The sequence below is a fragment of the Staurois parvus genome, unplaced genomic scaffold, assembly GCF_062004578.1.
Source record: "Staurois parvus isolate SC_StPar_1 unplaced genomic scaffold, SC_StPar_1.0 ptg000533l, whole genome shotgun sequence".
Taxonomy (NCBI): domain Eukaryota; kingdom Metazoa; phylum Chordata; class Amphibia; order Anura; family Ranidae; genus Staurois; species Staurois parvus.
The window spans coordinates 220,763-236,672 of record NW_028318329.1 but is presented as its reverse complement, the minus strand read 5'-3'; the positions used below and the strand labels follow the sequence as shown (position 1 = coordinate 236,672).

Genomic DNA, 15,910 nt, shown 5'->3' with positions numbered 1-15,910 from the left:
AGACAATAGCATTTTAATTCTAATGTCAGGTCATTAATTCTAATGACAGAGTGTCCCGGTACTCTGCAAGGTGCCATGTTGGAGGAGGAAAGGGGCGATGTACACGACCATCACTCAGATGGGGACCTAAAGCAGAGCTAAAGTAAATATTGCTAGAAGTTACAGTTTTTTGACCGAAGATGCAAAATTTTTTTTGTGGGAAAAAAAAATTCCTTTGCTCCTAGCAATTTTGTATTTTTCTGTGTACACTGCACAGCTCATGGGACATGCAGTGTACATTCCGTCTCCTACTTGGTATACCAAGAAGGTAGTTGGGTGTTGGGGATGATTTTGCTCCTGTGCTTATGAGCAGTTGTCACATCATCACTGGCTGCCCAATGACCGAAGAGGAACAACACAGGACCCTAAACAAACAGCATGGGCTGTTGGCTTTGGCAGACAGAGCATTGATAGGGGTCTGGGCCTGTCATCTCTGGAAGAAAAGGTATCATGACATGGCTAATCAAGAAGGAGGAAATCCCCATACTCAGAAGAAGACCAGGTAAAGATAAATGCGTTCCCAAGATAAGTGTGCCACAATGGGCATACCAACACATTATGGCAAAAGCAAACACACACCCAGAAACATTAAGTTTTTTTTTATTCCAAAAAAAAGCAATTGCTTCATGATGATGTGGTGCACCCATGAAGTCATGGACCATACCATCTCTGTATAATACATTCCAAAACCAGTACTGCTGATTCAAAAGATTGAGTAAAGAGAAGTTACAGTGTGCAACTCTGACTGCAGTAAAATTAAAACTGATTGGTTACTATATAATACTGTAATTCACAATGCACCTCTTTATTCTTTGCATTTTTGCTTAAAGTAAATCTAAACCTTAACTGGGTGACAATTAAAGCAGAAGTCTGGTATTTGTAAGCACCTTCATTATGTCATTGTCTGCCATAATCCATTCTACCCTGGTCCCCTCCACACCAGGGGCAGACTGACAACTCATGGGGCCCTCGGGCAATAGGGGATCATGGGGCCCTGTGTCCTTGCCCAAACTCAAAAGAGCCTATGAAAAAGGTACCAGGGGCATCTCATTGGGCCCCCTACTGACCCCGGGCCCTCGGGCAGTGCCCGAGTTTGGAAATGGTCAGTCTGCCCCTGCTCCACACATACTTATTTGCAATGTTCTTCAGGCCAGGAGCTCTATACATTATCTAAGGGGTGGTAAGGAAGAGTACAAGCTTAGATTGAATGCCATGAACACCCTGCTGGGGTTCATAAGTGAACCTATAACAGAGGAAGCTGTGGAAAGCCTCAGTGCAATAAAGACATGTTTATGGTACACAGCCCTAAGAAGATTATTTGTGGGAATTTGTGGAGGTGGAGAAATGCATCTATACAATATATTATGATGTCCGTATGGAGATAAACTATAGCATATATGCAGAAGTGGGAATATGGAAATGAAATTAAATAACTCACTATCAAGTTCTTAAGGATTTGAGCTTAGAAATTAGTTTAATATGGCTATACTGGCATGAGGTCTTACAGGTCTATTCTTTTCATTTTTGATGTTCAGCTTTAATTTATTAAAGTACAGTGTATCAAAAAATTGACATGTCTTTTTCTCTCTATAAAAAATCTAAAATATTGGGGTTTTGTTTTTACTTTTCATCTTTTTGCATTATAGTGCTACTATTCTTGTCCATCCTCTTCACAGCCACTTACATATACTACATCTACACATACTTTCTATACTAAAGGCTGCATGTGTTTGCTCAGGATGTGTTTCCTGATGGTGACAGTGGCATAATAATGGCTAGCCTCCACTAGAACTGTATGTGAGAGAGTGACAATGCAGAAGAACAATTCTCACCCCATGTTAGGAAGGGGCTGAACAAGGATCTTTGAGGCAGAGTTACCAGGTATTGTTTAAATAAATGCTGAAGATTTAAGCACATTGGAAAATACTTTAGCAATTATATTACCTTGTTAAAGATTATATGAAAGTGTTAACTAATCCTGTTAATATGTTTGTAAAAATAAAACAAATGCCAACCATAAAGGCAGGAAAAAATAGAGTAGACCTTATGGTTCAATAAATACAAAGTAATAGCTCCCCCTGCAGACGGATAAATATATACAGTTGCATTGCATTACATCTACAATTAAATCATATCTGATCAATGCCTATATTGGGTACTTTACATTGGATCATTTCTTTTCCACCCTTTTTCTTTAAAGTATGCTAAAAAAAATTCCTTTTGAACTGTTCAGATAGAATTGCAAAAAAGCAGACAGGAGGATCAAACAAGGGCAGCCCTGTGGTCTTCCCCATCTGGTATAAATTATGTTATTCTGGCCTACCAATAGGTACATTTATAATACAGGAGCTTATTTTCCGTGAAGTAGAACATGACAAAGATATATTAATCCAAGAGATTTAATTGAAAAATAAATAAATATTATATATATATATATATATATATATATATATATACAGTATATACACACACTCACACACACACACTATTGGCAAAAGTATTGGTATGCCTGCCTTTACACACATATGAACTTTAATGGCTTTCCAGTATTAGTCCATAGGGTTCAATATTGAGTTGGCCCGCCCTTTGCAGCTATCACAGCTTCAACTCTTCTGGGAAGGCCGTCCACAAGTTTTAGGAGGGTGTCTATGGGAATGTTTGACCATTCTTCCAGAAGTGCATTTGTGAGGTCAGGCACTGATGTCGGATGAGAAGGCCTGGCTCACAGTCTCCACTCTAATTCATCCCAAAGGTGTTCTATCAGGTTAAGGTCAGGACTGTGCAGGCCAGTTAAGCTCCTCTACCGCAAACTCGCTCATCCATGTCTTTATGGACCTGTTCCCACAAAGTTGGGAGCATGAAATTGTTCAAAATGTCTTGGTATGCTGATGCCTTAAGAGTTCCCTTCACTGGAACTAAGGGGCCAAGCCCAACCTCTGAAAAACAACTCCACACCATAATACCCCCTCCACCAAACTTTATACTTGACACAATGCAGTCAGGCAAGTACCATTTTCCTGGCAACCACCAGACCCAGACACATCCATCGGATTGCCAGACAGAGAAGCATGATTTGCCATTCCAGAGAACACGTCTCCACTGCTCTAGAGTTCAGTGGCGGCGTGCTTTACACAACTGCATCTGATGCTTTGCACTTGACGATGTAAGACTTGGATGCAGCTGCTTGGCCATGGAAACCCATTCCATGAAGCTCTCTGCACACTGTTGTGCTAATCTGAAGGCCACATGAAGTTTGGAGGTCTTTAGCTTTGACTCTGCAGACAGTTGGCGACTTCTGCGCACTGTGTGCTTAAGCATGCACTAACCCCGCTCTATCATTTTATTATTATTATACAGCATTTATATAGCGCCAACAGATTGCACAGTGCTTTACAATATAAGGGAGACAGTACAATTACAATACATTTCAGTACAGAAGGAATAGGAGGGCCCTGCTCGTGGAGCTTACAATCTAATGGCCTACCACTTGGTGCCTGAGTGGCTGTTGTTCCCAGTTGCTTCCACTTTGTTATAATACCACTAACAGTTGACCGTGGAATATTTAGTAGCAAGGAAATTCCATGGATGGACTTATTGCACAGGTGGCAACCTATCATGGTACCACGCTTGAATTCACTGACCTCCTGAGAGTGACCCGTTCTTTCACAAATGTTTGTAGAAGCAGTCTGCATGCCTAGGGGCTTGATTTTATACACCTGTGGCCATGGAGGTGATTGGAACACCTGAATCCAAAGATTTGGAGGGATGTCCCAATACTTTTGGCAATATAGTGTTTGTGTATATATATATATATATATTCCAAACCAAATAAGGACTGGGAGTAAGATGCAAATAGTATATTAGGTACATTTTGGCCATTTTTGCCTTTAAGAGTTATGTCAACAATTATGATACGTACTCATAAGCAGCAGAGAACAAGAAGCACATCATTGCTACAAATTCAAACTATCCAATCACCTCCAAATGCAAACCTGTGCATTTGAAGGTGATTGGTTAGTGAATTTGTAGCAATGATGTGCTTCTTGTTCTCTGCTGCTTATGAGTACGTATCATAATTGTTGACACAGCCTGAACTTGAGAAAGGACAGGAACACCTGAAACTGTAATTTTTTAAATGAAAAAAAAATCCTTTCTATTTGCATCTTGCTCCCGGTCCTAATTCGGTTTGGATTGTATGGAGCCCACCAGACCAGTTGATGCGATCGATATTCTACACAGTGTGCAGCTCCTTGCCTGGACTATATCAAATGATTTACAGTAATATGTTCTGTTTTTGTTGCCCTGGAAAGCAATATTAATACCAACACAAACCTTTCTAATACAATATGGGAAACTAAATGAATGCCAAACAAGTGTTTATGAACTCTTATAAACTCACTGAATCAAGGATTATTATAGTGACCATATTCCTTTTATCAAAAAGCTCACATATAAAAGAGGTGGTTATGTACTTAACTTTCCAAAAACATACATTATAAAAAAACTGACACTTCTCTGACCCCCAGCTGCTGCAAGCTTTCACCCATCAGGCATTCAGCCATCTGATTAGTTGAATGCTTACTGCCCCTGCTGGTGGCTATGGTTCCTCCCATCCTGTTCTAAAAGGTAAGTAAATAAACACCACAGGTGGTTACCCCCTTCATGACCAGGCCATTTTTTTGTTATTTAGCACTGTGCCACTTGAATTGGCAATTGCACGGTCATGCAGCACTGTTCCCAAATTAAATTTATATCGTTTTTTTTCCCCACACAAATAGAACTTACTTTTGGTGGTATTTGATCACCACTGGGTTTTTTTTATTTTTTTGTGATATAAATGAAAAAAGACCAAAAATTTTGAAAAAAAAATATTTTTTACTTTCTGTAATAAAACATCAAATAAAAAAATAAAAGAAATAAAACGTTTTCCTAAAGTTTGGCCAAAATGTATTATGCTATATGTCTTTAAAAAAAATCTCAATAAGTGCATATTAACTGGTTTGCATGAAAGTTAAAGGATCTATAAACTATGGTATATATACTGGATTTTTTTATTTATACTACTAATGGCGGTGATCAGCAACTTATAATGGTACTGCAATAGTGCGGTGGGCAGCGGGCAGTGACTAACTGCCACTGACATCACCAGTAGCACTAATATAGTGATCAGTGAAAATAATCACTATACTAATGACACTGGTTGGGAAGTGGTTAACATCTAGGGCAATCAAGGGGTTAAATGTGTGCATAACATTGTGTAATGTGTGCTGCTTTTACTAACAGATCTCGCTGTTTCTTACTCCCTCTGTGCAGAGCTCTGTGTTGATTGTCAACACAGGGCTCTGGACTGTGCATGGATACAGCCGATCAGCAGGCCCCTGCCATGAATCAGGCCAGCAGTGCTGAATGTTGGGAGTGTTTTGTTTTTTTATCACTTGGTCTCAGCCAGATGTTAATATTACACAGCACACTGATAGATGATGAAGGCCAGCCTCCCTACTCCTCCTCCTCTTCGTCTTGATCTCCCTAATTGCCAACAAAATGCATCAGTAATTGGTATCGGCGAGTACTTAAAAAAAGTATTGGTACTTGTACTCGTTGCTCAGAAATTGATATCGGTGCATCCATAACAACAACCATTTTATTCTTCAGGGCCTCTATTTAAGAAATATATAATGTTTGGGGGTTGTAAGTAATTTGTGGTACTCAAATGTAGTGTAGTTCTGCTTTAAATAAACCAGTTGTTTAAATAGAAGTGTAGCTGCATAATACACAAAATGTGTATGCTTAGATTGCAGGAGCTGGAAAATGTGCTTGTCTTTGCTGCAATCACTGCAATTCCTGTGTATGGCAATATTTGGATTTGCAGTAAATTTGCACTTACCTATTATAAATGCATACAGTATACCATCCTGAAAGACAGCCGCAGAACATAGACAATACATTTTATTTCATTTTATCAACTATCTATGAATCTTAAAATGTTTTCCCATGGAAAATCAGGTGCCCTATAGCATGCTAGTACACATGACAGTATTAAATTCCTATAAGGCCTCTAATATTTACATTATTCTATATCCTTGTCCATAGCTCTTCAGCAACATGTCATGTGATGAAGCACAGTCATTATGTTTCAAGATTTGGCAGTAAACTTGGATTACAGTGTGTTGGGATGAATGAAAATGGGATAATATTTAACAGCAACCCATCACTGTGGAAGGTGATTCGGCCCTTCTTTAACAGAGGTATGTTTCTGTCCTAGTTTAAAAATGTTCCTTTTTTTTTCTTAAATGTATGTCTCTTTTTATTAAAGCAGAGCTCCAGCCAAAGATAACAACCTAAAAATGAATAGCATTAGATAAAATTACTAACCCCACTTTTTCTGCTATATTGTGCTTGAATCTAGAGATTTCCACATCAGTACTTTATTCTGCCTCTAGATGTCCTCAGTCAGATGACTAGCACCATTAAACCCACTTCCTCTGAGCCCAGGTCATCCTGGACCTGTCCCAAACCTGTGACTGGACAGTGAAAGCAGAAGCAGCACAATGATGAGCTCATCTTTCTGTCAATCTGCTTTCCCCTTCTGTCAACATGCTTTTTGTCAGCACATAAACTGATTGACTCCTTGTACTGTTTTTCCTCTCATATGCCTGCCCTGCTGTACAGGGAGTGCAAGAGGTTTTTATCAGGTCAGATTAAGATACATACTGCTTGCATTTAAAAATACGTCAGTGATGTAATGGTTACAGAACTGAAAACTTATGTTTTTTTGTATCCTCCTGAAGTTCATCTTTAAATTTTGTATAACTTTTTTGGCTCATAGCTCACTTTGGTGTGGCTCTTTGGTAAGGACAAATTAATAGGCGACTACTAAAGGTACCTATAGAAATTAGAAGACGTCTGAGCGTCTCTGTTTTATCAACATCACACAAAGATCTTCATGACTGTGGTTATTCTGGGAAAAAGTCAGGAAAATTAAAAAAAAAGGTTTTATTTTGCTGGCTGATAGAAACTGGTGGTCAGGCTGTTTTGTTAAGCACACTGTTGGACCGGCACACTAAAATCATGCATGTCTATGTGTAATTAGAAGAGAAAACAATTGGCAGTTGCAGATGGAGCATCGCATAGCTGAACACCTAACCAGACTCAGGTTGGCTTATTAAAGACAATTCAGATATTTACTTTGCAAGAGAATTTTCCCTTAGCATAGAGATTGCAATAAGGCTCTGCTAATTTTCATCATCCAATCATGTGCAAGCAAAAATACTGAATTTTGACTACATTCACTAAGTTAAAAGAACATTTTAATGCAAAGTAACCTGAATATTTGCCGTTAGTAATCAGCCCCAATCAGGGCTGCTGTTAGAAACCACGGGGCCCCATAAAGCCAACCTGACAGGCCCCTCCGCCCAAAAAAAAAGAAATCACATTTTACTGTGCTTCAGCTATGAATGAATACAGTGAGTGATCAGTACCAATTACTCATTGAACCGATTCACTGTATGGCTCTTTCTGAAACAGCTGAAAGCCAGCAGATTTGGTGGCTTTCAGCTGCTTCAAAGAGAACCATACATGGAATCGGTTCCAGTAATTGCCCCCCCCGTGCTGATCAACCTCCCTTCCCACATCCAATTCACCAAGCTGCCTGGGCCCCACTGCTGACCTGGGCCCTGTACAGGAGGACTGATGGTACCCCCTTATCCACAGCCCTGGCCCCAATATGTACAGTTTCCACAGAAATACAGAAAGGAGCACCACACCAAAACCAGATAAAAGAGTCCAAGTCATTTGCATTAAATTAATGAATTAACAACATATAGTACCTATAGTAACCAATCAGTATCATATTGTGAACAGTGAATTCTGATACTGGTTGATATTTGTTTCTTCTTTCACTGTACACAGAATAGGTAGAAAATTATTTAAAGGTTAAGTCCACCAGTTGCACCAGGTTACATGTTACAGGGTGGGGGGTTCATCTCCCCCAAATCAGCCATCACTTTTGAAAATCACCTGCATTGTTCATTTACAGAGATGTTTGAATGAATGAACTGCAGAGAGTTCTCAATGGAACACAAGTGCACTGATCACTGCCCCTGTAGTCCTTTGCTCTCTAGCTGAAAGCCTGTACATTGGTATGGGCATGGAGCTGGAGGAAGAGTCTGCAGGAGCCTGGTATTGCACCCACGATCCACTAATCGCAGATGCAATGCTTGCAAGCTCCTATGCAAAACAGTAATGAATGTAATATTGTATTCCTGCAAACATACTGCATGTGCTTTTAATATTGTTTGCTAAAAGGTGGACTTAGCTTTTAAAATATATTGTTACCTTGTTATGGCTTATCTGAAACTGCTGTATGATTACCTCTGGCTGGTGGATCAATCTACTCAGAGCCTGAGATGTAGGAGGGCAGAATGGGCACTTATGCCCTCTACCTTGCAGTAAGTGGTTGGATATCTGGTGACATATATATGTATATAAAGAACCAGCAAACACAAGTGGTCCTGCGCTTGGGGATGGACTCAATGTAGGCTAGGACCACATCATGAATGTCCTGGAATATGCACACCTTGCTGCCCTCAACAGACCGGGGAAATCCAAATATACTGAATGGAGAAAGAACAAACAGAGGGAACACCGGCTTAGTGCATTACCATACAAAATGTTTAATAAGAGATACAAATAGGTATTGTACTCACAAATGACAGTAAAGTCAAAGGCACATCATAAAAGAACAGCTTGGTCAAAACCGTGTTATGTGACTGTCTGTTTGTGAGTACAATACCTATTTGTATCTCTTATTAAACATTTTTTATGGTAATGCACTAGGCCGGTGTGTCCTCTATATACAGTATATGTATACATATCATTGCTAGTAGTGTACTGCTCATCAATGCAGTCAGGCATATATTAAATAAGGGAGATCAAGGTACAACAAAGATGTTTAGGCTCCATGCACACTAGTGTTTTCTTAAGCTCCTAGAAGCTATTATGAGCATTTTTGTCTGCTCCTAGAAGCTACAAGTGTTATCCTATGGCATCATACACACAGGACATTATAAAAACGCTGCTCCACTTGGCAGCAGTGCTTTGGCAGAAAAAAAGCCTGATGTTTGTAAAAGTGTGTAACGCTTTTACAAGCGTTTAGGGGTGTTTACAGGCGTCAAGCTCTTGGGCATTAATTCATTTCATTGGCCAGAATAATAATTTATTCTGGCCATTGAAATGAATTACCGCTCAAGTGCTGAACCTGCCTAGCGTTAAGACGTGTCAAGCCTTTTTCTTTTTTATGAAATACTGCTGCTATTGGACATACTGGCAGTGGGTGTTTTTTTTACAGCTCCTAAAAGCCCTTGACACTAAAAGCTTCTAAAAGTCTCCAGGGTTGATTTACTAAAGGTAGTGAATAGACTGTGCATTTTGCAAAGTGGAGCAGTTTCTCCAGAGCAGGGGCGGACTGACCATTCGGGCACTTGGGCACTGCCCGAGGTCTCAGGGTCAGTAGGGGGCCCCATGAGATGCCCCTGGTACCTTTCATTGTTTTTTTCATAGGCTTTTTTGGGTGTGGACAAAGACACAGGGGCCCCATGATCCCTTATTGCCCGGGGCCCCATGAGTTGTCAGTCCGCCCCTGCTCCAGAACTTAATAAATGACCAGGAGCTCTGCTGACTTCCATCAACCAATCACGTGCAAGCAAAAGTGCTTGTTTTCAATTTTCCTCGCACGTGATTGGGTATTCCTTGCAAAAGTGAATCTTTACCTCGTTTATAAAGCTCTGGAGCAATTGCAGTTGCAGAGCGTAACTGCACCTTGCATGGTGCACAGTCTATTTGCCTTTAGTAAATCAACCTCTATGTGTGCATGGACACATGGGATAATATGGACGGTCATTTGGAACTGAAAAAAAAACACCTGGCACCCCTTAAAGTGGCTGCAAAAACGTCCTGTGTGCATGAGCCCTATGTGTCCATGCACACTATTTTATGCTAGAAGTGTTTTTCAAGCTTCAACATTTAAGAGTAGGGAAAAAATTGTTATTTGTAGAGTTTTTGGGAGCATTTTCCCAGCTGAAAAAAAAAAAACGCTGAATGCTTCTAAACGCAAGAAAACACTACTAAAAATGCTCCTAACAGCTTTTTTGAGTGTTTTTTTTTCTTCATGTACTTAAAACGATAACAGTCCTAAATGTTTCTAAACACTGCAAAAACGCTACAACAAGCTGGCACAAAAATGCTATTATCAGCATTTTTCATCCAGCGTTTTTTTTCTAGTGTTTTTTGAGCTTATAAAAAAAAATGCATGGAGCCTTAAAGTGCAGGTATCAATAATGGCCAATCGTGAATCATTTTTTTTGCTTGGTATGAGTTGCACACAGGGGCGGACTGACAACTTATGGGGCCCCCAGGCAATAGGGGACAATGGGGCCCCTGTGTCCTTGCCCAAACTCAAAAAAGCCTATGAAAAAGGTACCAGGGGCATCTCATGGGGCCCCCTACTGACCCCGGGCCCTCGGGCAGTGCCTGAGTTTCCATTTGGTCAGTCCACCCCTGGTTGCACATCATCATTGCTATCAGAACTGCTTTACAGAATACACCGTTCAGTAACGTCCTTTCTCTTTATTCTTGGATGTGATTGGATGCCTCTGGTGCGCCCAAGGTTCTTACCACTGGCTAACTATAATCAGCTGCCACAAGAAAAAGTATTTACATTTTAAAAGTGATAAACTTGTGCAATGCTGGGAAATATAATTGTCATCAATAGAACTATACCCCCTAGTCATTTACAATCATTTGAATATGCCATAATTAAGCTCTTCACTGAAACAGAACTAATCACAGATCATAGTAAATGCGCGTTGACTGTAGAACACATTTGCAGCACATAGGAATATTTGAGATGTTTGAAGTCACACAGCTGTTTTTAGATGTACAGATGTTGGAGTCGTACAATTCCATTGTTTAACATGGTCTGCAAAACAAGAGCTAGTTGAAAGGGTATTAGATTGCCATCTGCTGGCAAATGTTTGTACAGCGCCGTTTGATATATTCATTAAAGGATAAGTTCACCTTTTGGACAAAAAATAATAAATGCGCATATTTTGCAGGTTAAAGCGGAGTTCTGCCCATTTTTAATACTTTACCTTATTATGTAGTCCCTGTGAAATAAAGAACAAGTTGGATTTTTTTTTTTTCTTTTCTTATTATACATACCTTTTAATCCACTGCAACCCTGCAGTTCTGGTCCCGACCGCCAAGGTGATGAAGTCGTAAGGCAATTTGCAAGGTCTCCTGGGACATCATTTCCTGTATCTCAGGAGTTCTTTAGTTTCCTGTAATCGCGGGATTTGGAAACCGAAAATGACGCGAATGAGAGCTGTTTCAACCATTGTTATGGCAACCTATACTACACACGTTGCGCCGAGCAATGTCTGTACTGCGCATGTGCCAGAACGAGTGGTTCATGCTGGGATAGTCAGCAGCATGATTCCAGGAAATAAATACCTGCGGGCTTCAGTTGCCCACAGCCATCATGGCGTCTGCCTGCTTCTGAGATCCTGGTTAATTTTTAAAAAATGTGCATTTATCATTTTGTCCAAAGGAGCCTGGGAAGCATTGCACCAGCAATCAGTAGTTCGCAGATGCCATGCAGGTCTCCAGCAGACCTGTCAGAATATCTGCTTGCCGTACGGGATGTACGGTCAAGCACAAGGGCGGACTGACCATTTGGAAACTCGGGCACTGCCAGAGGGCCCAGGGTCAGTAGGGGGCCCAATGAGATGCCCCTGGTACCTTTTTCAGAGGCTTTTTTGAGTTTGGGCAAGGACACAGGGGCCCCATGATCCCCTATTGCCCAGGGGCCCCATGAGCTGTCAGTCCACCCCTGGTCAAGCAGATATACTGACAGGAAGCTTCAATGAACTACCACGGTACTTCCCAGTGCCATGGTAGTTCATTGAGAACTAAAAGCCCACAGCCGCTAAGGCTGCCAGGACCTGCAGTTCATTTATCCACAGAAGCCCGTGAATGAATGACGTAGCAGTGTGGGGGCGGAGCCTCTGTTTTAAAATCTGACAGATAGAACAGGGAAACTTTTCCCTGTACTATCTGTCAGAGGGAGGGGGGCAGCGGGCGCGGCTGCAGCTATGGGAACATGTTACATGTTCCACCCTAAAAACGAGTGAATCATGTAACATGTTCCCAAAGGTGAACTTATCCTTTAACCACTTCAAGTCCGGACACTTTTACCCCCTTCCAGTCCAGGCCAATTTTCAGCTTTCAGCGTTGTCACACTTTGAATGACAATTTCTCGGGCATGCAGCACTGTACCCATATACAATTTTTTAGCATTTTTTTGAGACAGATAAAACTTTATTTTGGTGGTATTTATTCACTACTGGGATTTTTTTTTTGCTATGTAAATGAAAAAGTCCAAACATTTTGAATAAAAAGTGTTTTTGTTATATAATTTTGCAAATAAATAATCTTTCTCTATAAATCTTGGCCAGAATTTATTCAGCTATCTTTTTAGTAAAAAAAAATAACCCAAATTAGTTTATAACCAAAAATTATAATTTTTAAAACTTTTTTTAATTTTAATTTTTTTTATATTATTATTTATGTTTTTTTTTAACATACTGTCACCCTAGCAGTACAGTGTCACCATAGTGACACTGTACTACTTGTGGGGGTTTTTTTTTTTACACTGATTGCTTAAAGGCTGTAAAAGCAATCATTTCTCTTTCTCTCTGGCTGCATTCTTGCAGCCATTGAGAAATACTATGTGAGCTGTTATTGGTCACAGCTTGTCACATGGTACAAGACTGTTGTGAATAGCCTTGTACCATGTGATCTCGGTGATCATTCACAGATTTCACACGTAGTAAGCAATGATGTCAGAAGTGATATCTTGCTTACTACTATTCATCTGAGCACTGATTGGCTAATCAGTGATCACATGATCGGGACCTTACACAGAGGTCCCATACAGTGATCCAGACACAGCGGGCACTGGATTGTGGTGCCTCGCGTTCCCAGGGAGCAGGCACAGGCTAAAATGGCAGGCGCCATTTATGAATGGCAACCTGATCCTGCACTGCTCCCGTCCGGCTCTTTATATACATGGGCCAGACGGAAAGTGGTTAAAGTATATTTCAGGCCAGTGGGGCAGGCCAGATTCGCCTGATTGTCCGAGGTGTAGGGTCCAACAGGGTGATTTCATTCATATGCTCTGCTGCTGCCCCAAGCTATATAGATACTGGAGTGAGGTTCTCCAGTTTATTTCTCTAGTATCGCAATATACTGTTCCCCAGGATCCCTTGCATTGCCTGTTGGGGGCACTGGACCAAGAACTACTCCAACCTAGAGGGTATATTATGGTATCTAGACTTTTATATCTGGCTAGGAAGTTGATAGCAAGGTACTGGTTATCATCGGCTCCTCCGACTAGTAAGCAATGGATAGATTATGTTAGTTCATTACTCCCATGGGAAAAACTCAACATTGCAATGCTTGTCGTAAGTTCCAGCAGGTATGTCAGGGTTGGCTGGATACACCTGGGCTCGCCCCTCCTCAATTGATAGTGGACCGACTTCTGCAGGTGTGATATTTTATATCAGGTGTGTGGCTCCACTCCTCCCCCTTGGGGAGTTCATGTGCATCTCCCATTTTTTGCTGATGAGATGTCTCAGGTGAACTAGATATTGTTGTTGTTGATGTAGTTATTTTTATTGTTATTGGTCAACACAGAGGACAAGGGGGCAGTCTTTACGTCTGGAGGAAAAGAAATGTAATCTCCAAACACGGAAAGGTTTCTTCTCAGTGAGAGCTGTGAAAATGTGGAATAGACTCCTTCAAGAGCTGGTTCTGGCCAGCTCAGTGGATTGCTTCAAAAAAGGCCTGGATTCTTTCTTGGATACACAGAATATAACTGGATACTAACATTTATAGGTGAAGTTGATCCAGGGAATATCCGATTTCCTCTCGGGGGATCAGGAAGGAATTTTTTTCCCAGCAGGTGCAAATTGGATCATGCTTTGCTGTTTTTTTTTGCCTTCCTCTGGATCAACTGTGGTGTAGGATTATAACTTTTTTTTTCCTATGGTTGAACTGGATGGACTTTTGTCTTTTTTCAGCCAGACTAACTATGTTTGTTTGTAAGACATGTTTTGAACTTTCCCCCATTTATTTTTACATTTGGACGTGAAGGAATAAAAGGGAAAAAGGGAAAAGTATGATATTGTCAAGAAGGCTTTGGATCCTTGTGGTCTCTGTTTTATTTAATTACTAGTTCTGTTATTCTGTCCATTATGGGATCTGCATATCCACATTGTTCTATTTATGTGGAATCCTGTTGATGCAGTAATGTCATTGTAGATTCTGTAAGTACTGTTTCATTTTCTTTATCTTGACAACAAAAGTTTTTTGGATTTAAAAAAAAAAAAGTATATTTCAGGACAAACACATACAGTATATCTCTGCAATATTATTATTATTATACAGTATTTATATAGCGCCGAAGGGGTAATCATTCTGAAGTCCAAAAATAAGTACGGGGGGAGGGTAATTACAAAACACTTTTAGAAATGAACAGGCCAAAAGGGTAGCAAACAAGAAAAATTAATTTTTAGGATTTATTTTCACTCTGAAGGCTCATTCTCACCAGTAGGCATGCATTAAGGTGAGCATAACGCTGCTGTGTGTTGTCCACTGGCACTGCATTGTGAAATGCATCGTAGTGTTTGCTTTTCTTTTATACTTTATTTAACTTGATACCAGTGGCAGACTGACCATTTAGGCACCCTGGCACCGCCCGAGGGCCCTGGGTCAGTAGGGGGCCTCATGAGATGCCCCTGCTACCTTTCATAGGCTTTTTTGGGTGTGGATTGAGTGTGGGCAAGGACACAGGGGTCCCATGATTTCCTATTGCCCGGGGGTCCCATGAGTTTTCAGTCCGCCCCTGCTTGATACTTCACTGAACTTGATTTGTGGCAGAGGATTGCAATGCAGTAACATTTGTTGGAATGCACTGCACAAAAATGAAATATGTCCTGATTTTTCAGAGCATTCCAACAGGACACAATGCAATCTGTCTTGTCTCTGTCCTGGGACTGCACTGGGCTCTGTTTTTCAAAGAATGAATGACCTCACTAATAGAACTACACACTGCTATTATTTTGAAAATGCCCCTTTCAATTAGTGATTCAGTTACACAGAATCAGCAGCATGCATGTCATGACTGTTGGGTCTGTTGGATTTCTATTACTCTACTACACCTGCTAGTAAATTATTTGCCATGTAAAAATATAATTTTTACCAAAAGCAGTGATTGATCAGGTTAGTGATGTCTGACTGCTATTATTTTGAACACAACTGTATATCAGCAGACCTCACTGCAAGATTTGTTTAAAGGAGTATTGCAGGGGGTCTATTGTTGCTAGCGATTTATTGCTGCTGAGAAAGTGTATTGTTGCTGGGAGGATCTACTTTTGCTGGGAAGGGAGCTATTGTTGCTGGGGAGTTTATTTTTGCTGAGGGTGAGCCATTGTTGTAGGTTTTAGGGGATTTATTTTACTAATGGCTGGGACAAGGGGTGGGCAGGAGGGGTGGCTGCTCTGGGTGCAATGGTTTACTGTATGGATGGGGGTGCTAGCACCCTGTTACAAAACTGACAGGAGTAGTGACAACGGCATCACTACTCTTGTCAGCATAGTGCTGGGAGCAGTGAGGAGAGGAGAGAGACAGGATACAATGCAGGCTGTGTTCTCACTCCCCCTACTCCTTCCTGCTAGAGCAATGCTCCTGTATCAACAAGCAGGCGGTAGTGTTTGCAGACACACAGGTGCTGTATTAGCAGGAAGTAGGTGGG

The 15,910-nt window shown here is 40.8% G+C and overlaps 1 protein-coding gene across 1 annotated transcript in view; it reads left to right on the top strand.

Annotated features, from left to right (window-relative positions):
• CYP19A1 (cytochrome P450 family 19 subfamily A member 1) overlaps positions 1–15,910 on the top strand; it is a 69,440-nt gene that overhangs the window by 12,667 nt on the left and 40,863 nt on the right. Inside the window, exon 3 of the mRNA XM_089690555.1 lies at positions 6,130–6,284. Coding sequence (XP_089546681.1) covers positions 6,130–6,284 — 155 coding nt within the window. The remainder of the gene's footprint in view (positions 1–6,129; positions 6,285–15,910) is intronic.